This window comes from Chaetodon auriga, chromosome 12 (genome assembly GCF_051107435.1).
Source record: "Chaetodon auriga isolate fChaAug3 chromosome 12, fChaAug3.hap1, whole genome shotgun sequence".
Lineage (NCBI taxonomy): Eukaryota > Metazoa > Chordata > Actinopteri > Chaetodontiformes > Chaetodontidae > Chaetodon > Chaetodon auriga.
In genome coordinates this window covers 20,011,856-20,033,993 of record NC_135085.1, presented here as the reverse complement: position 1 = coordinate 20,033,993, position 22,138 = coordinate 20,011,856, and the positions used below count along the sequence as shown (strand labels likewise).

General features: G+C 40.5%; 1 protein-coding gene across 3 annotated transcripts in view; it reads right to left on the bottom strand.

The window, feature by feature from the left end:
* The window catches only part of LOC143329879 (guanine nucleotide exchange factor VAV3-like), a 48,851-nt gene that overhangs the window by 20,152 nt on the left and 6,561 nt on the right, over nt 1-22,138 (bottom strand). For 2 of the 3 annotated variants that reach the window (XM_076746014.1, XM_076746015.1), the window contains exons 3-19: nt 18,601-18,659; nt 17,780-17,845; nt 16,931-17,048; nt 16,221-16,313; nt 15,776-15,844; nt 15,592-15,695; nt 14,843-14,942; nt 14,126-14,221; nt 12,096-12,164; nt 10,889-10,975; nt 9,243-9,328; nt 8,727-8,859; nt 5,928-6,037; nt 3,795-3,896; nt 3,186-3,277; nt 2,413-2,435; nt 1,444-1,468 (exon numbers count right to left, since the gene is read on the bottom strand). In XM_076746014.1, coding sequence (XP_076602129.1) covers nt 1,444-1,468; nt 2,413-2,435; nt 3,186-3,277; nt 3,795-3,896; nt 5,928-6,037; nt 8,727-8,859; nt 9,243-9,328; nt 10,889-10,975; nt 12,096-12,164; nt 14,126-14,221; nt 14,843-14,942; nt 15,592-15,695; nt 15,776-15,844; nt 16,221-16,313; nt 16,931-17,048; nt 17,780-17,845; nt 18,601-18,659 — 1,432 coding nt within the window. The remainder of the gene's footprint in view (nt 1-1,443; nt 1,469-2,412; nt 2,436-3,185; nt 3,278-3,794; nt 3,897-5,927; nt 6,038-8,726; nt 8,860-9,242; nt 9,329-10,888; nt 10,976-12,095; nt 12,165-14,125; nt 14,222-14,842; nt 14,943-15,591; nt 15,696-15,775; nt 15,845-16,220; nt 16,314-16,930; nt 17,049-17,779; nt 17,846-18,600; nt 18,660-22,138) is intronic. The other variant, XM_076746016.1, reaches the window with a different exon arrangement.

Genomic DNA, 22,138 nt, shown 5'->3' with positions numbered 1-22,138 from the left:
GACGTTCCTGAAAAGCCCAGTCTGCTCTGATTGGTCACTGTGTAGTTGTGACGACCCATTTAAAGGCACAGTGTCTGAATACAGGCTGTGAGCATTTCTCACTAGATTGCGCAACTTGGTACTTTCACAGGATTGTTATAGCACATAGACCAATATGAGACCTTTAAGTAGCTATTTTGCTGTTTTTTTATTTTAACTGTAAGCCAAAGAAACACAATTCTCCATCACATCTCCATTAGATTTGGGCTGACAGCAGAAATCTCAGAGGCAGATATGTCAAAACATGGACAAATAAAAGCTGTCTGCATGACTAGATACCACCAGAGATGGGTTAAAGCTTTTTTCCTGTTTCATTAATTATTTGTATTTCTTGCACTAATCATGTCAACAAAGCAAATTCCCTTTCTGTCACTATCCGAAAGGTTTCAGTACAAGGTACATAAATGTGGCCGCCCCGACAGTCTCTTTGATTGAGGGCTAAACCACCAGAATGGCACCATCCTAAAAAGCAGCAATTTACTCTCGCAGGAAATTCATCTTTTCGATTCCTGTATGGTGCAGCTCCAATCTTTCCTCAGCGTGGCAGACAAATACAGCCAGGAGCATCCGGCTAAGGCTAAGACTAAACACCCCTGCCAACTTAAAAGACACAGCCACTTACTCTCCCCAGACTCACACATCTAGCCCCCTCAGACACATCTCCCTTCCAGCCACGGCTCCCCTGCAACCCAGCCCGGGGAAACTATTAGCTGACAGTGACCTCAGATGAATGGAATATCTCACATTCATGTTTTTAATAAGAACAATAAGCACGGATGTCTTGCTCATAAAGCCCCTTATGGAAATTGATTTATCACAAAGGCAGAGCTCAGCGATTGAAGCTGAGGCATATAGACTGCTGGAAGTGCTTTTCTGCCAGTATTTCTCCTGCCGCCATCTTCATAATGATTCCACCCACTCCAATTCATCTCAATGCTGGCTTGGGTTTAGGCATCGCGGCATGTGGTAAGAAAAGGGCTTTTTTGTGCTTTGGTTAAGGATTCCTTCTGCGTGCTATTATTCATTGGTTATTCTATCTCAAATATATTTGTGGAGAGGAAACTGATGTTGTTCATTTTTGCCTTTGAACCCTTTATGTGAGCAGGAGAGAATCATATCAGCGCATTTCTAAGAAAACATCTTCAGGGTTTTTTTTTTTTTTGGGGGGGGGGGGGGTAATATTTGATCATAAATGAGAGGAGGGGTATGATAACATCTGAGGGTTAGCTTTCAACCACCATCTATCTCCTCCAGGTCTCACTCTGGCCTCTGACCATCCGGCTCGTTTTCATCCTACCTGTGTCTCTGTTTTGTTACAGAGCCCAGATGAAAGCAGCTTAAGAGGTACCACGTAAAGCTCTTGGCAGGTTCACAAAAGTGGAAAAGTGGTCAAGCCATACTGACCTGGGTCTGGTGGTGTTGTGCTTTCCTGTGGACGGAGGGAGACAGTAAGCAAGATGGAGAAAAACCAGGAAGGAAGAAAGAATTAACAAGAGGAAGAGATTGATAAATGGACAGTTGAGGTCATTGTGCAGGATCAGCCTGACCTGAAGAATGAGTCATACTCTTATTACAATTGTCTGTGAGTGTCCGAATCTTTAGAAGTGCGGTCAAACTGTTTGAAAAGGGAAAGACTTCAAGAGTAAAATTTAGAAGCTCTGTTTTTGGGAGCGTCTTGGTAGCTGAAGGGTTACAGGGCAGTCCGCGTTGTGCGTGCTGCAGGAAAAACAGTATACAGACTTTCAAAGTTTTTAACTGTAGTTTAGTTTAGTTTCATTCTGATGTATGTCCCTTGATTAATTAAAGACTTTTAAGCAGTGTGCCACCAAAAAATTAAATGATGTCCAACCCACAGAGCAGCAGCAGGAGCTCTGATTGGCCAGCTGTTGTATGTTACTGGGAGTCTGGGCAGTCCGAACTCCTCCTGCTGCTTTGTGGGTTACATTTCAGTATTTTTGATTTTTTTAGCTTCTACATCTTTTAATCAAAGAAAGCTGTCTTCAAATTGACGCAATGGTTAAAATGGTGCAGATGGAGACACAGAAATCATGAGATAGATTTTATTACTATTCATTTGTTCTTAACGTTTTTAAAGCATCATTTAAAACCAAATTTAACGAATGAATTACTAATGACTTTTAAAACATATCAACGTATGTTGTGATTATCAATGAACACAACAATGAACAGTAAAGCTAGCTAGATCCGTTCACCAGCGTTACCAATTGTTGAATTGTTACTGTGGGTAACAAAATCCTTTTGTCCACTGCTGAGTGAGTGTACTTGTGCTCTGTGATACCTGCTATGTTACGCTTCATTAATTATGTTCGCTGTGGTGTCTAAGTCAAAGAAGAGAAACTGTCCAGGTCTTACCTTGGGCTTCGGCTTGGCAGAATCTGCAGTCGGGTGAGAGACGGACACAGTGAGAGGAATACAATATCAGCGCATGGTGGCTTCCTGACATACAACCTCAACTGTCAACCTCTGCTGGCCCTCATCACACCTCAGAATGCATAAAGACCACAGTGCTTCGGCTAAGAAGGCTTGTCAAAGGCCTGAGCTGCCTTTAGCTCTCTGCGTATTCACAGAGGGCAGTGTACCTGAACTACAGCCCTGCAGACTGGTGACTATTTTTAAAGCTCGACAAATTGACAAAAAAAGTCAAAAAAAATGTGTAATTTGCTGTTTTTCTAATATAGAATTTAGATCTCTTTAAGGGCGAATTGAGCTTGTAAGAGAAGGTCAAAGGGTTACCACATACCATCAATATTTATAACATATTTCATAGTATACCAGCTGTTAGATACCTTTTGCACGAAGTTGGCAATCTGACTTGAGTGTGTGGTGTTAGAGGAAAGCACATGGAGCGCCTAAAATGTAAAGGGGTCCTCCTCTAGGGAGCATGAATGTGTTCAGTAAATTTCAAGGCAATCTGCCTTTTAGATTTTGATATTTTACGTGGAATTTGTGGCCTGGTGATGGCGCTAGAGGAAAGGTCACCAGAAAATTAGGAAATATTCTCTGAGGGACATAAAAATGCACAGCAAATATCATGAAAATGATGCCATTAGTTTTCAACATACTGAAGCTTGTTTCAAAATGTAGGAAAAGTGCAACACGATGAGTTTTGGAGGCCTCCGTCTCACCTGTTCTCCCACAGACTCCCAGTCGACCCAGACACTCCTTATGAGCCCCCAGCCCACACTTTAGACAGAGATAACCCTGGTTAAAGATGCCCCTGGACACAATAAACCACAGGATATATTTCATGTATAGCAGCCTCCTCAAGAGAAATACCTTGGCATTTTGAATTTTCAGGCTTCTGTCACAGTCTCAAGATAAGAGAAAATGACACTGTCCTTCAGCTTTCCAGAACCATAAAAATGATGCTGAAAACTGAGACCGCTAACAGTCTGCAGTCCTTATTTATTTCAATTAAACCCAGTGCTAATAAGATACTTCCAGTTAAGTGAGAGGCTAAAGTCAGATATCTTCCTTTTCCCTAAAGTGCCTGAAGAAAACTGGCTGAAGACTGAAATGTCATGGTGTTCCTTTTATACCTTCAACATGAAAAATATGCAAAAGTATATTTTCAAAAGAACAGAAAACACTAAATTTGCCATCCTAGAACAACATGTGTAGTTTCAGTTCACCCTGTCTCAGACATGGGATTGAGCCCCATGTAGAAAGATTTTTACTCAGCTGGGACTTCACCATTCTCCAGAACAGAAGAGTCTGTACACGCTGAATATTACCTGAGCAAAAGGTGACAGAAACTGCAGGAAGTGATCCTTTCAAAGGTGTGCATCTTGAACTGGTGGGAGTTGTGGTTGGCTTTCTCTGGTCGGATATTTGATCTGAGATCAGGGAGTAAAAACAAAAAATGGTGAAAGGAAAAAGTAGTCAACAGTCACTCTAGCTGCTCGGTGAGGTTTTTTTTTTTTAACCTTTATTTATTCAGGGAAGTTTCACTGGGAAGAAGCCTCTCTTTTGCAGGAACACCCCGATCACATATGTACACATTCACACCTGGAGGCTGCCCAGTACAACCACAGTCAATTTACCACGTTTACAATCTTAGTTTGGTGTATTAGCCTGCTGACATTCTACAAAGCACAGCTAAGGCTAATGGCAACATGTTCAGTCCAGAGAATTTGACCTGTTGATGTGACTAGATGAAAAGCCAGGGGACGTTAATACAAGTCACCCTGAGGGGGATTCGAACATGTGTACAAAATTCCACTGTAACCCGCCTGATACTGGTGGAGATATTCCAGTCTAAAGCAGAGCAGTGTAATAACTGAGTGACCAATATCATCATAGAGCCATGCTGCTAGCAAGAGGCAATGTGTGTCTCAATAGTGGGAACAATTTCCTTTCAATTTAGCCAACATACAAAACACTCCTAATCACCTCTTTATCAACTGCATAAAACTTCTTTGTTGTGGCCAAACAGTTTATTTCTTCCACTGACTAAAATAAAAGCAATCTTAGCCCCACTGCATGTGTATGTGTAAATGAAGAGGGCTTGAATCAGCCCAGACAAATCCAATTTTGAGCTGCATGTGTTCAAACATGAGAGGGGAAACATGCATAGTGGAAATAAGCAGCCTTTCTGGAACGTGAACAAACACCACTGACACAAAAACGCCTTTTCGTATTGAACACACCAACCAGAAGCCACTTACACTGAGTGCTCCCAGAAGTGAGTCCTTCATCAGGAGCCCACATCCTCTTTACAGGTACAATTTTCACTTTCTGAATGGGCCCCTTCTGGTGTCATTACCCAATGCACAGAGGCACACATAGCTGTGTTCAGACACAAACCCTGCACCTGTGTAAAACACTGTCTCAATACGAGGATGAAAAATGCTATTTCTTCCCTAAATTCTGTAAATTACACATGAGGTTTTGAGCATGTGTGGAGGGCCCGGTGGTCATGTTAGTCTCTGAACTCATACATACCGACTACTTTCAGTCCAAGTTAGAGAACGAGAGGCGTCTAAATTGCGAGTTGTTGAACGCACGTCCCCACACACTGTATTGTTTTGCTACAGTGCATGCAACCAAAATCCAGCACACTTTGAGAAGTGAAAATATATTCAGGACGGCCATAGCAGGTAGTCAGCATGCATATCAGGGATGTTTTCATACATATCCACCCCAAACACAAAAGCATTTGTTCAGTCAATCACAGCGTAATGTCAAAACAACACTGTATTCTCCCAAATCAACATAACAAAGGCTGCAGACAGGATATCTGCCTGAGAAAAACCTCCCACTGTTACAAAATAATACAAAAGATATACCTCCATAAAGCATTGATTTGAAGAAACATCGAGGCAGAGAGACTCCTTTGTAGTTCTGCAGCTCTTTGGAACAGTTTATGTTTGTGTGTGTGTGTGAGTGAGAGTGTGTGTGTGGGGACATAGATGTGTTTACACAGTCAGTTTGTTGGGACTCGCCTTCCTTACGGGGATCAGTCCGCTATAATGTAAATCATTAAATTTTAGAGTTAGGGTTTAGGGTCATGGTCAGGTGAAGTCTCCAGGTAAAGAATGTAGGTCTATGACAAAGTGACAGAAACATACCAACCTTTGTGTGAGTGTGTGTGTTGGTGTTGGTGTGTAGGTGTGTGTTATCATACTGTTGTCAGCAGTGTGTGCTTGATTACAGCAAAGGCCTGATCAAACATTGCACATGAAAGAGTCAACACCTCTGTCGGCCTTGGAAAAACACGCATGCAAACAAAGACAAACAAACACCCCACACACACACACACACGCACATACAAGTGCACAGTTTGTTTTTCCTATGATACACACAGCGGCCCTCCGCCTTGATTACCAACTGTCGTGACTGTGGTGTTCATGTCTCCGTGTACTTACATGGCCATTTCAAACTGATCCAGCCACTTCTTCTTCAGCTCTCTGGTCTTAAAAAAGAGTTCAAAGCCCGTGTGCCCCTGCTGGTGAGTCACGTAGAACCCGTAGCACCACTGTGGAGGTCAGGAAGAAGACAGCAATCAAGCTAAATGTATTTTCTCATGCATGCAAATGTAGTTTTTGCATATTTATGTGTGCATAAAGGAAACCACTGTGGAAAAATGTACAGTGTGGTGATTATCTCACAGAATGCACACTTTCAGTGGTGGGTGGCACGGCAAGTTTTACCTTTGCATCATAAATAAAACTAACCATGGCAGCTTGTTATGAGGTATTTGTCGGTTTAAGACTAAAAAGTACATGATACTCATACATATAGTAAATAGATGCAATATTCGCTACCGAGCCAAACGCTAAAAACTGGTGAGGAAATAAAACATACCCAAGACAATTAATCGCAGGTTGCTGGAAGCTTAGCTTAGCATACACAAATATAATGTGTATTATATCAAATATAATGTATATTATATTTGTTGCCTTTAGATAGTGACAGGCTAGCTATTTCCATCTGTTTCCAGTCTTTCTGCTAAGCTAACTAGCTGTTGGTGGTAGCCTCCTTCTTACTTCTGAGAGTGCTTTCAGTCTTTTCATTCAACTCGCAGCATTTCTCACAATGTCAAACACCGTTTCGTTAATCAGTTCCACTCCTTCGCCGCGACATATCTGACAGCTGTTTTATTTTGTCTGGTCTGACATATGAGAAAACAAGCTGCCCCAAAGCTGAGAATGTCAGAATTTTTGGGAGTATTGTGGTGAAGTATTGTTTGCCTTGTTTGACGTTCCCCTGTCATACTTATCTCGTCTAAATTCCCCCTTCTACCCTCTTCCTTGATCACTATCTGCCGTATTGTCTAACATATATTGTCCTATCAGACCAAGACGCATTAATTAAATTGTCTAGTCTGATTTATGCCAATCTCAAAACAATCAAAAATACTGCAAAGCCTGATTCTGCTTGATTGGCCACTCGCATTACACTGAGCCAACCTTAAAGATGTTAATCATCCACTTTTTCAGTTCCTGCATTGACAACAAAGATGACTTCATCAGACACCACTCTCCCTGAGGTGCAACCGCTAATGCTGCCATCAATCCTCACTGGCTTTGGTTCATGTGTCTCGATGTCACCAGGCTCACAGACCGACCAGAGTGGGTTGGCTGCTGGTTTTTGTCAGGAGAGCAGCAGAGTTAACCAGAGTTGTGCCCAAAGAGGACTTAAGATGTGATGACAGCGGGGCAGAGTCTGCTAATCTGCCTCGGAGGATCCAAAAGGCAGCATTCGATCTTTCTTTTCCAGACATATCCTACATTTAGAAACACCACCAAAACTTCTGAGCCACAGTCACCAAAGACCTCAACTATACCTCAACCACTGATAGAAAACTCTGGCTGTAAAAATCTAACAATTGCTTTCTTGTTCTCTCTTAAGCAACATATTCACAGCCGGCTGCCACACATCTGCTGCCACAGCAGCACTTACAGGTTAAACGCCTTGCCCATGTGCATTTTTGGGAACAAGTTTCGATCAATTCCCAATCCTCTCGGCTTTCGCCACCCTAATCTATCCCAGCTTGTTGTGTCATATCTAATAACAGGAGAAGTGGTGGGGTTTACCCGTCAGTGATTGGCCGGCCCTGCAAAGTCCTGAGTGTTTTAGAGCTCTGCTGAGTGTTAAATCATTGATGACTGGGTGGGTGCTCAGTGGCACCGCATTCACACTCTGAAGTTTCATTTAGCCGAAAATGATATATAGCTATAAGCAGCCTTGGAGGACTGCACACATTCATCACCTGATATTAGCATCTCCGTCCTGCAGTGTGTGTGTTTGTGGGTGTGTGTATTGATGTGGACATAGGTACACAGTATCTGTTTGACTGTGAATATTTGTCTCTTTCTGTGTTTCTGTGTGCAAGGCTCGTTACAGATGAATTCTTGTTCACACGTCTGTGTCTTTATGTGCAGCAAAATGGATACAGGTTACAAATAAAGGGTAACGACTTATGTCTTTGTCATTTATCACTGCATGTCTATTACAAGGCTGTTAATCTAGAAATAATGAGTGTGTTTGCATTCACAAGTATCCTGGTTAGGTTTTGCACGTGTGAACAGCTTATCCCAGTTTCAGAAACCTGGATAAGACCCAATCCTGGTTTTGAGAAACCTGGATGTACTAGCTCCAGTGTTGAATGTTGAGCGTTAAATACGAGTAATGGCAAACACGCACATACAGCAAAGACAAGACCATGCATGTTAAATGCCAATCACTGCCAAACAAATGTCCCACACAACACCTAAACACTCAAACACATCATGATTGCACAATAGAGTAAATGGGGATGATAACGGAGTCCCTTTGATAAAATACCGCAGAACCATCCCATTCTGGCAAGCTGTCAGTTTCACATTAGCAATCAGCACCGGGGTGAGAAGACACCATCTGTGGGCATACATCAACAAGACATCAACAAGTCCCTTCCACTACAATACGGCCTGCAAACGTTCCCACAAGGCAAAAAATAGCATGCTGTATAAACTGTGCGGGGTGACCAAAGGGAGCTTCGCAGTTCTCTAAATGAGCATTTTTCAGGAAGGAGAAAGCAAAGCAGGACGGGAGAGAATATCACTCTAGCTGACGGACATTTATTTTAGCAATAACATCTGCAGGCAAACGGATGTTGACCAGCAACAACATCTGTTTATTTACACGTATGGAGGTATTGTGTGTTTCCCCAGCCCACTGACCTTTTTACCCTCTCTGTCAGAGGTGGGGTTGTTCGTGATCTTGAAGTAGTTGAGGTCGAGTATGTCCTTCATCTCATAGTTGTCTCCTCTTCTCTTGCAAACAATGACAGCCACATCAAATAAAAAGATGTGTCTGTACAATAAGAAAGCAAACTGTTATGTTGATATATTATTTTGCAGATATCTAATGAGTTTTTTTTTTTTTATTATATATGCATCTGTACGTTTGAGCAAGTACTCATCTGGACTATATGAGAATATATAGAACTGATTAAATAGCAATGATTTATTATGAGCTTTATTTTGCCTTGAAGCTGTGTTCACATACTGTTTTTACTGTGTATTTAACAGAAATCTTTGTACACCTGTATTCAATAGGTGAGTGGGAAAATAAGTGATGCGCCTGAGTAACAGAAAGGAGCTCTTGTACACAGTTGACACATCTGGTAAATGTACTGTATAGCTACACTTGAACCTACACCTCATTTCCTCCTCTGGACAATGAATTAGAACCACCTGTCTTGTTTCCTCTTGTCAACGCTGGACATCATGCGCACCTCGCCGTCACCTTTTGGTCGGCCGTAGCTGATTAGGGGCTGATTCTGCAAATAAAACAAGAGAGGGTTAAAATGAATATGAAATATGTATGAAATAAATGCATTAATTAGTAACCCATTCTGGTCAAAAGCATCATTTAAGCTCAGTTAAAATGAACCACTGGGGACACGTTTCCAGCTTTAACAACCATCCTCTGCACAGAAAGTGTCTCATTTGTCTGCAGCTCTGAAAACTCATCATATTTTTGCCGACCCTTTGATGCAGAGCTGGGATCCGCTAGACGTTCTACTTCCATTATGTTGCTTAAAAGAAGATCTGAGTATTTCATGAACGTGTTTGAGAAATCAACTCAGTCTCAGTCAGCTGCATTAAATATCTCAAAAACTCTAACAGCAGACACATAACACATGACTGGTTGCTGATGCACACTGAGGCGTTCCTACTGCATCACCATGTAAGTTGATCAGTAACAGCTGACTCCTGTTATCACCAACGACATTCACTCAAATCATAAATGTTGTTCAATCCAGACCAGACTCATGACACCTCTGCTGCTGGTTGTGCTTGCTGCTGCTTCTGTCCGCTGATTTCTTCCTTCGCCACCTTATCTCATCCTGCTCAGCTTTCTTATTACCACACTCTGTGATGGCCTCTCTTGCCTTATGTATGAGGTGTATTTCATATGTTCTACCTCACATATGATATGCTCGTGGTGTGCTCTGTATGGCCCTGGGACGAGGTTTACTGCGGTCCATTTGGAAGCTAAAATGTGTTTATCACCGAAATATAAAAGCTGTTTGATATTTAAAAAAATACTGAGATGCAGTTGCAATGAGGAATATTTTTGACTGATATATGGCTGCAACTAATGATTATTTTCATTATCGCTTATTTTGCTGATTATTTTCTCTGTTTTCTATTATCGTTTTCCATACATTGTCGCAAAATTTTGAAAAATTTTCTTTATCATTTGCCAAAGCATAAAGTGACACATTCAAATGTCTTGTTCTTTAGTCGTAGTAATAGTCTAAAATCATATATGTCAAAGAACATCAACAGTTCTTCACATCTTAGAAGTTGAAACCCAGGAATGTTTGGCATTTTTGCAAAAAAGAAAAAAAAAAATTAAGTTATTTAAGTAGTTACTAATCAATGAATATTTCACTGATTGATTACCAACTAATTAAAGCTAAACAGACTTTATCTTTATTATCCCTAAGAAGAGAAACTAAAGAAGGGAAAAAAAACCCAAATTAAAGGAAAATATGTAACAGAAAAATCTCCAATGCTTCAGGGACCCCATAGTTGCTGATGATTAGGTTAATCCAGGCGAAGTCAGCGTATGTAATCTGTATGATAACATTTACCGGCAGTAACCTCTAAGTCAGTGAAGGCGTCTCGTACGTGGTGGTGCTTAAGCTGAATCCTGTGTTACTGGCTGATTTCTTCAGCTGATTTGGAAGAAGACTGACCTTGTTGGGTGAAACTTGACTTGCGAAGATGACGCTTGACAAAAAGGAAACAACACGTCTTCCTGATATTTTGCCCTCTTACAGTGAAAACTAACAGCGGCTGATAGCTGAAGAAAAAGATTCTCGGTTTACCAGGTTTTCAATAGACCTCTGGTACTGGTCGATCTCCCTTAGAGTCTCATTATCTCTCTTCACCTCGTTGACATACTGAGCCAGGTCCTGGGCAACACAGACACACACAGACGAATACACACATTTTGTTGGGTTAGTTCAGTCTGGAGGTTGTGAAATATGTCAGAAAATTCAGGCTGCATTTATTTGCAAAGCCTCGAGGAAAAAACACTGACATGCTGTATTGTACATGGTCAGGAATAGTTTGTGCATTTTGGGAAATACACTTATTCAAAATGCACTTATTCGCTGTCTTGCAGAGAGTTAGACGAGACGATCGATACCACTCTAGTATCTGCCCGTTCAATATGAAGCTGGAGCCAGGAGACTTTTAGCCAAGCTCATCTTAGCTTAGCATAAAGACTGGAAACAGGTGGAAACAGCTAGCCCTTTGAAACCAAAGTGTTGTTGGTTTTATGGGGGATTACTGAGGAAATTACTTCATTTGAGGTACAGACTAAAGGACCAAAAGTGCCAACTGCCGAGTTTCAGAGGTGTCAGGCAGATTTTTTTTACCGTTTCCAGCTTCTGTGCTAAGATAAGCTAATCGACTGCAGGCTGTCGCTTCATATTTAACATACAGACATGAGAGTCATATTAATCTTGGCAAGAAAGCAAATACACGCACTTCATAAAATGTCGACCTCTTTCTCTCATTTTCTACACTGTGCTTCTGTGATCTGAACATGCATGCCGTTTAAATATTAATATTAATAAATCTTAATAAATATTAAAAATGAATCAAGCCTTCAAGCTGTCTAAAGTTATGCATGCGGGGGTCTATGGACAGAGTGTGTTGTATGCTGTACGGACTGTAAAGCCCCTCGAGGAGATTTATGATTTTGGGGCACAAAAATAAAACTGACATTTCCTGAATTTGTGCTAGTAAATCCTCAAGTCAGCTGCCTATCAGCCTCCTCAGCAGTGGAGACGTGGAAAGGCTGCTCAGCGTTCCACTAATGTGATGCAAACATAAAGTTTTGTCAATTCAGGCCCATTTGTAGAAGAGAAACATGATGATTTATGACTTCTGGCTTTTCTGGATCTGATAAAAGCTGGCAGTGGAGTGGCAGGGACTGTTTGGAATTACCCTCCGAATCAGCCTGCGATTGGTAACAAGATGAAATCACAGTGATTACAGACCATTTACCATAAGAACTGCACTTACTTTCATGGCATCAAGGGCGATCTTCAAGTTGCTCTTGTCAGCGGCATCGTGAGTGTGTTTGACAAGCTCCTGTTAGAGGTGGACAGAGCAGAAACACTGATACGCATGCTTCAGCTGATGGCATAAAAAATCTATATTAATTCACTAAAAGTGAGGCCAAATAGACAAACAGATTGAAAGGATTTTTTTTCCTCTGGTTTGTTTCTCTGTGTAAAAACATACTATATCATGCATGAAGCTGTAAAGCAAACATCTGTGAAGTAATGCCCTCGAGTACAGTGCAGTACTTAAGTACGAATTTGAAGTAACGACTTGAGTATTTCCATTTTACACGACTTTATGTTTCTCTTCCAGAACATTTCAGAAGTACTTCTTAACTCACAACAGGTTAAGATTTAACTTACTAAACATAAGATCATTTCCAAAAATTTGATGCAGTGTTTTGAATAAAGTTCATGTTAATATAGAAGCTGGTTAAAATTGACACCACCTCAGCCAGCCACACGTGAATGGATCAGCAACAACAATCCAGTAATAGAGAAAATAAAACACCTTTTTTCTGGATTGTGAATACTTTTGATACTTAAGCTAACATACTTGTACTCGAGTAATGTGCTTTAAAACAGAAAAATAAAGTTAGTAGACAAGTACACAGTATTTCTCTTTCTTTACATTGTACAAATGCTGTAAAATGTCATTGTAATGCCAGAAATAAAAAGAAACGACGTGTTCAATCATCATGCTGCCAACACCCACGCACACGTTTATTTGATTACTCAACACATGGAAGTTATTGTTGGGAGTGCAGCCTGCACAGAGGCACCATGAAATCTGTCCAGAGTCTCCTGTGGAAGACTTTGGTTTCACTGCCGTCAAAACACCAATCAAACAGCAAAGAAGGCGCGAGACCAATAACCTTATATTAGTCCATGCTGAGTTACTTCCACAGTCGATATGATTAAATATCATTACGTAACTCTGTGGCACCAGTCTCACCATTTTTTTTTTTTTGCAGCGTCATGCTTAATTTTTGTTGTAGTGTACATCTGATTCTGGCTCGCTGGACAGATGCTGCTTGTTAATGACGTGCTGCACTGTATTTGCTGTGCAGTATGTGCCTTGCATAGTAGAAAATTATATCATTAACACTTAAACACAATGACAGCAATACATACATTACATCTAATACCGATGAACCAATGGATAGAATCGCTTAAGGCCTGTTTACACTTGTTTTTCTAGATTAACTATTCTCTTTTCACCCCCTTCCCAAAGTCTCTCCTCAGAGGGCCGCTGTGACACCACCCGTTACCAAGCAGGCCTTTACCCTCCACAACAATTTTAAACAGCTCTCTCGTCATTGTCCTCATCTGCCTTGCCAGCTACAGTCTGACCTCTGATTCATACTAACCAGGGGAGACGATGTCACACAGTTATCAGTAGGCAGTGAATTCTGGGGGATTTTGAAAGGCTGCATGTCTGGTTTCTACAGGAAGCAAGAGTGCAATTACACTGCAAGACATGTCTGTGTGCAAGGACTGCAATCATTTTTAAAATCAATACCCGATGCAATCATAATTTCACTCGGAAACGTATTTTGTAATCAGGTGACGGACACTCCAGGAATAAATGATCTTCTGAAAAATCCATGTTTGAGTAAAAACCTTGAAATTCTATGACTTAAGACTGAAGTTATGTTGCTCCATTAATTTCTTTGAGAGCTGTGAGATACAAATGCTAAATGCAGGACCTTCTGTAAGGGAGTCAAAATAGATGTGAAGGGAGACAAACATGAAGCAAACGTGGAGAATGTCGCCCCCAAGTGGCCACTTCTATACTGACAGGAAAAACCTCATGCAAGTTGAACCAACTGAAATAACTGACAAAACTTCAGAAAAACTTGCAATTATTTTGTGGGAAAAGAGAAATGAAATGAAATGAGCTGCTTTCTTTTAAAAAACTGGCCCCAGTCTCAGTCTTTATGACGTGTGGTCTGATGCTCTTGCTTTAAATTGGTCAAACTTCCCTACCTGAAGAAGCAGATGGTACTTGAGGACTCTCTGCATCGGGACAACCAGCAGGTCCCTCAGTGTAAACTTCCCATTGTTGGCTCTCTTTGAGCACTCCTGGAGCAAATACAAGACACACATTTATGACAGAAAGAGCTCATTCAATTTTTTTGTTTCTTTACATTTCAATTTTCAGCTTTATTTTTAGGTGTGATTAGGTTTAGGCACGGAAAACCACTTGGTTATGTTTTGGCCCAGGTTTGCTGCCATAAACACGGCTGGAAAACGTCCAACGTCTTAGTAAAAACACTCAGTATTGATGCAAGAAACACGGCTCCAATATCCATTTACTAGTACTCTCAGCTATGTCACTTTGATACCTATTGCATGTGAAATGTGCAAATTTAAGGTATCTGTGATTGCAGAAAGACACATTGCTGCTATTAATCACTTTGAGTCACTTTCACCTTGTAATTTTGTCTTGAATTGCTCTTGTACAGTTTCTATTTTTACTTGAAGTCATATTTCAGTTTTATAAACCTCTTCTTCTTTTTACTTTCTCTATTTTTCTGTACTGACTTCTGTCCATGTGCTGCTTTCACAACTCTGGGGATCAATATCTCACATCAAAAAAATGCACCCTAATATATGTGTAGTGCACAATGTAAACACTAGGGGTCGCTGGAAAACTAGATCTGTAAATGTATGTTATTGTTACAGCCCCTTCAGGTGGCTCACCTCCAGCTTTAGACGAACATCCTCTTTCTCTTTGCAAATGAGGTCTAAGACAGCGATGGCGATCTCCACCCGACTGCAGTAAACCCCATAAATGAGCAGTCTGCAATTCACAAGAAAGACGGGGAGGATGAGCAGAGGGTCTAGTACCGACAGAGATACAAATATACACAAAATTAAGAGCTACAGTGTAACTCATAAGCTGTTGTGATCATGTCGCTCGTGACAAAGATGCTATCAAGTGATCTTCTGCTAGAGATTCTGCTGCAAGACAGTCAAGATTCTGAACTACATCATGATGTAAGTAACAAGGAAATCCGCCCTCTGACATGCAAGATTATTTCTCAAAAAGCAGGTGTCGATCACACTCGGCATCTATTCACTGCATTTTGTAGCACTTTGAGTTTGACCCTGAGTTTTTCAGAGAACTGAAATAGAGCAAACTGCATAAAATCTGAGCCTTTTTAATTCACATAAAGTAATACTGGCAAGTGGCTAACAGCCTGTGTGCAGAGCAGATCCACAGGTCAGAATGTCTCAGTGAAGCATGACTCCAAAACAGCTGGGACGCCGGACATGTTTTACAAAGTCTACGTATAATGGTCAGGTTACATGAAACCTTCTGTTCATGTTAAGCTGATTACTAAGAAATAACTGCACAGAACAGGAGCAAGAAGCAGTTTTGTTCACTTATGGCTTTTTAAATTCTAAACACACCCCAGGAAACTCAAACAATGGAAGTGAAATGATACCTCTCCTTGTAACTGATGAAAATCTGGTAGAGATTTAAGGCATTTTTGTTCAGGATGGAGTCCTGCACATCGACCATCAGGCTCTTGTGAACTTTAACCAGGTCCTGCATGAGAGAGAGAGGAAATCAGCATCTGGACAAAAAACCTTTTATCTTCAGGTCATGTGACGAGAGGGGAGACTTACTGGAATGTTGACAAAAACTTTGTCAATTTCAGCCGCAGAGAAAAATTTCTTCAGAGGATTCAGGAAATACTGGAGAAAGAAACAATTAAAAACCTGAATGAAGCATTTGAGCTCTTCTGCTCAGACTCCCTCAATGACTGATCATTCAACGAGAAACAATCATGCTAATTCATAACAAGCAGTGAGAATTTCCCCGAAATGGTGTCACGTGCTTCACATTTGAATTAGCTTTATTTACGGATTGATTTTTCTGTTTGAAAGAAGTTTGACACCTCCTGTGGAGAAAAACAATGATGTCTTCAGTGTTAAAAGATCAATTAAACACTTACAGCCGATCAGACTATGACTTCATTATTTGACAACAACAAAAACCCACCATTCAACATTTTTCATGTAAAAGTATGTGATCTCAGTGCAGAGGAGACAGTTAACGGAGGGTCAGTACCTTCTCGATGGACTCCAGAGTCTCTGTGTACTTCTCCTCCGTCTGTTTGATCTCCGTAAGGCAGCAGCTCCGGACATCCACCTCCGCCTGCTTCTGGAAAGACACACACCTTAGAATATGTTGCTCGGTAATGACTATCCCGTGGAGACGAATGTGACTTTCTTTTTCACGTTTATCTGCAGGCAACAGGTAACAGCAAAGGTCAAACTGTAATTGTCCCAAAATAGACCCCTGTGGTACTCCAAATTAATAACAGTGGTGAAAAACAACAAAGCACCTTTACTCAGCGACAGTGCTTAGATGCAGCTTTGAGGTACTTGTACTTTATTTCCATTTTATCTTACTTAATGCTTCCACTCCAACACGTTTCGGTGCAAATGTTGTTTTATGTTCAATCCAGTTACTTTAATGGGTTTAAACTCTACATACAAACATGATGAGCTTGTAAAATATAAAACGCTGTTATCCAACAGAATAAATAAATACTTGTAACCAGCTACATTACTCCATTTATTGTAACTGTACCAGGTGAGAAGTTGAAGAATGAAATTTTAGCAGTTAGGACTTTGTAGATTATAGTCCAACATCAAAGCTGAGATTGTGATAGACCATTTGACGATGTTCAAGAATTCTGCCCATCATTGAGTGTGTGTGGGTTTGTGTGTGTGTGTGTGTGTGTGTGTGTGTGCATTTGTGACTCATTGCAGTACCAACGGGGGATGGTGCTCAGTCCTCATGAGGTCTTCATAGATCTCTCCACCTGCGTTGTCTTCTTCCAGACCGTACACAGCTGCATACAACTCATCCTCGTCCTCGGGGGCATTCTCACTATTACATGTACACACACACACACACACACACACACACACACACACACACATATTAATGTTCCTAAAATGTGTTATCAGTCACAAATTACTTCTTGCACTGTAAAAGCAGGGGGGAGCAATTTGTGGCTAATGTAGACGATTATAAGCTGAGTGCAACATTTAACGGGGAGAAACATGCACAGATATTAACAAAAGGAAACGCATTTTATGCACAGTGTTTAATAGTTTTCTCCCATTCTGAAACATAACGCAGTAATAGAATAGCACACAAAGAATAACTTGGGCTGCTCCTCTTCTCATATTCATTAACTCATCATTAACTACTAATGTGATAATTGAATACTTTCGAAAGGCATAACACACAATTCAAAGAAAACAGGCTCTGAAACTCTGATGTGAGATAAAAATAATACAAATATTGCATCTATTCTATACATATGTTCTATACATTAGCCTTGTGTGTCTTTATCTATCAATCAAACTGTCAGCAGCACCCATCCAGAGCATTGATGTGGGTGGTATGCAAGCACTCAGCAAAACATGCAGAATTACTCATTCGTTGCCTCTGACAGTAACAGAGAAACGGAGCCAAGCCTTTTACCAAAACATGTGGGTGTCCAGACCCCTGGAGAGCAAGGATGATAAGCGGAGCTGGTTCTGCTACTGAGCAAAATAATCATGTTCTATCAACACCAGTAATGGGCCCGCAGAGAGGAGCCTCATACATACTCAATCAAGTCTTCCAGATTATTATAAATGTCCTCGTCTTTTAGGCTCTCCTCGGTTGGGAATGGCCTGAAAATGACAGCAAAGCAGCGTGAGACTCAGTGTTGAACAGAAAAATCACCATAAAGAAACTCTGATTAATGAGTGACTGAGGGCAGGAAACTTTTGATGTATTAAAATGTATTCAAATATCAGCCTTAAAGCCCAAAAATGTTTCTGTGCAGCAGAAAAGGACACAAGTTGGACACAACTCATTTGGACAAATTTACAAATTTATCAGAGCAGCTTAAAAACCAGAAACTGGGGCCACTGGGCTAATGTTTTTTTAAATGGAGACGTGCAAACCCCCCATTATCTCATTCAGTGGATGCTGGTGTAGTCCTATTAAAGATGTCAAATTAAAAAAAAATACATGGAACTGAAAAAACATCCACATAATGCAAACATAAAGTAGTTAAACCCACAAAAAAAGGTCAGAGCTGATGGATAGCAGTCATATTTGTCATGTCTTATTTGATATATTGCTGTTGTTAGTGATTGCGTTTTGTTTACTTGAAACTTTTCAAGAAACACATTGTTTAAAAACCAAGAAAAATCAACCGCTGTTTCTCGTTTCCGAACATGAAGAACAACATCTGGTAAGACTGGAAATTAGTGAGTGAAGTGTGGCTGCAGTGTAAAGGGGTGAGGAGGTGGAGGTGAAGTGGACGTGCAGGCACTCGAGGGTTGGAGGACACATTTTCTAAAATGTGTAAGCACTGTTTTTTAAGTAGCTTTACAGACATCCAAGTCTCTTTCATTATTTTCAATACTGGGTGACTTACTTGAATCCTCCCTGCTGAGCTATTGCTGTGTGAGAGAGCTTGGATAGAGTGTCCATGACCTGGTGGGAAAAAACGGTGTGTTAATTCATGTTTTTGAAAGGCTCAGAGACAGACAGAGCCTCAGAGAGAGAGAGAAGAGGCTAATGCTACGCTATGCTAATGCTGCATTCAGCTCATATTGGAGTTATTGTAATTACCAGCTTGTGGTTGTAAATAACATTCACATCAACGTCCAACCCTTAATTACGGCTGGGAAACTTGTAATTTCTTAAAGCCCTGATATACACTACTTGCTGCTTAATAATAGAGAGCCTGAAACCAAATGCATAAGGATGCCTCACATCAGTCCATCATTCTATCTGATTAAACACAGATTTAATGGATGCAGCGTTACACACGATTAATCTGTTGAGTATTTTCTCGATTAATTGATCGGTTGTCAGAAAACAGTGAAAGATGTTGATTATTGTTTCACTAAGTCTCTAATGATTAGTTTTGTCCACAACCCGAAGATATTCAGTTTACCGTCAGAGAGGAGTGAAGAAACAGAAAAAATTTTGAGGCTCAAATTATGTTAAAAAAGAAAAAAGAAATAAAACACGCTTGCAATGACTTAGCGGTCAACTAGCTACTGCTTCTCAACCATTTAGCAAACACCTATTTCAGCATATAATCACCCCAAAGGCCAAAGAAACCATGTCGATAAACACACTAACAACAACACACTAGTAATGACTCAACAACCAACTAGCTAGAAATATTTGAAACATCTTAGCAACTCTTTAGCACACACTTCCTCATTCAAGGAAATGCAAAAGTGTGCCCAAACCTTTGACTGGTGCTGTAAGGTTATAATCAAAGTCTTAACAGGTAGAAATAGATTAGCTGCCTCTGTGAAAATCTAAAGTAGTGGTTCCTCAGTGGCTAAAGAACTGAGATACCGACATGAACTGCAATTTGGCCGTTAGAATCCAGCTGAAGACCTTTTCTGCCTCTGCTTGTCGCTCATTTTCTGTCTTCTCCCCGCTGTCACTTTCTAATAAAGACATAAATTGGCAACAAAAACAAGCTAGCAGCAACAGATTCCTTCACCAGGATAAAGTACCAAGAATTTGCTTCACTTTCAGACCATAAAAAAATCTGTATTTTGCCATCATAGCAGCAAAATATGTCAGAGCAAACAGCTTCGTGTGAAAGGTTACCGAGCGCCTTCAAGACCCGACTCGTTATATACAGCAATGTTATGTTGTGAAGAAATGTGCACAACAACAACTTGTTGTCTTTAATTTTATTATATCTTAAATTACTATACTTAAATTGTGCATGTTTTCTGTTTTCATACGACTCAAATGGACAGCAAGAGACAGAAAGACAGACAGACAGACAGATGGAGAGACGGAGAGACAGTGTGACAGAGAAAGGCGAGCATGGTCTGCAGGAAATGGTCATGCAACCTCAGAATCTCACACCTATGCATCTGGCTCCGTGTGTGTGTGTGTGTGTGTGTGTGTGTGTGTGTGTGTGTGTGTGTGTGTGTGTGTGATAGAGAAAAAGAGAAAAAGAAAGTGAGAGAAGTCTGGTTAATAGATCTGTACTGCAGCTACTATATCAATAAATCAACAAGTTAAAACCTTGCATGCTGCTTCTTTCACCAATATAACATATCATTAAAATTAATTGAAAGTCACTTTTTTCACATTTTAAGTAAACACATTATTATTATGCATGTAAAAAAGTACACCTTGTGTTGATAATTACGGATTTTCCCTGTGAGTGATAATCATGCATCATATGTGTCTGAAGTCTGCAAACACAAATGAAACTGGAGAGCAGAAGTGATCAAAATTCTGTGCTATAATAATCTCTAGTGTTCCTTTATCGGGGCTCGTAAAAATCTGAGACCATGAAGACTGTATATCAATTTCATCCGCTCAGATACGAGATCATAACTGACCAAACAGACCGAGCAGAGGATGTTGTAATCGACTTGTCGATGCGGGAACTTGCAGGCAGCGGATGCTCTTGGAGAAATGGGAAATATAAAGTGTGTTCGATGAAGATGACATGATAGAAAGCCACCAGAGTAAAAATCAGGAGACTGTGCAGCGAGCATTTTATGTCATTACATATGCAGCAAATTTAATGATTTCATGCTTTTATCTAAAGAAACGGCCAGATTAGCAGAGGACGACAGTGATTCATCTGACGGTTAACTCACTCACTTAATGATTTCTTCAAGTCAGCTTCAAGCATCAACGCTGCAAACGACTCTGTTCTCAGGATTTGGATTCGCAGGCAGGGTTAAAAAAAGATGAGTCGATGGGGTTAGATATAACAGCCCTTCTATCTGCAGTTTATTGCCTCTTCCTGTGTGAATGAGTGCTGTGGCTTTGGCTGAACCCAGGTGTGCATGTGACTTGAAAGACCCATGTGTAGAGTGAGGGGCCAGCTTTATGTCTTTCACAGAGCAAAACAGAAATTTTGACTTTGATGTGAGACGATTTCACTCATTTGAAATGTGGTGTTCTGTACTTGCAGCTCTAATATTTAGTTGTGCAGAGTGATAGATTGACAATAGACAGAAAATCGATTGGTATTAGATTCTCCACTGGCTTTTGATTCGCCAACATTAAGTACTAAGAGAGGAAATTTTGCATGTGATTTGATTTCTGTGGCATTTTTGCAAAAGGAAGAACTTTGTCACTATCAGAGTAAATTTCATTCTCACGCATCACATCTGTCGCAAGTGATTTAACAGTTGCGATAGCCGACGGGGTGCGGGATTGATCAGTTTAGAAGGACGAATAATTTAAGAGGAAGAAGCAGAGTAAGAGTTCGCGAGGAGAGAATCAAAAACCGTGAAAAATCAAGCATTTGTTTACTTGGTGTGATGAAGTGTAAATTCTTGGTTGTCTTAAAAATATTCTCACAGCTGTCTCATGCCATGCTCTGACACTTTCTTTAAACCACACATGAGTTGGGAAGTAAAGCCACAAGCTGAGCTGCAGACCAACCACCGAGGTGAGTGTGGCCTATTTACAAAGTTTATCTTAAATCCCCAGAGCACCGAGAAAAGGAAAGCAGATGGGAGACAAGTTGGAATATAATGTTACATGTTTCTTTTTGTCATCTACATTAAACACATTGACGTACTAACTATAACCTATTATCAAATCCTATAGGCCTGATTTCTAAGAACATTAAGGAAATTAAAGGTATCTTTTTTCATTTAATCCGTACAAAAACCAAATCATAAAAACATCTCATTTTTGGATTATGGGGGGTTACGTGCCGGACTATTTCATGACTGGGCACAATAGTTTTCCCACAGGAAACCAATGAAGCCTCCAGCAGATCAAACAAACCAGATGTAACATTTTAAATAACGAGCTTTAGAGGAAAGGTGGATTTTGTGACTTTCGTACAAAGCCAGGCTAGCTGTTTCCCCCTGTTTCCAGTCTTTATGCTAAGCTAAGCTAATTCTGGCTCATATTTAACGTACGGTCTAGTCATCTAACTCTCGGCATGAGAGTGAATA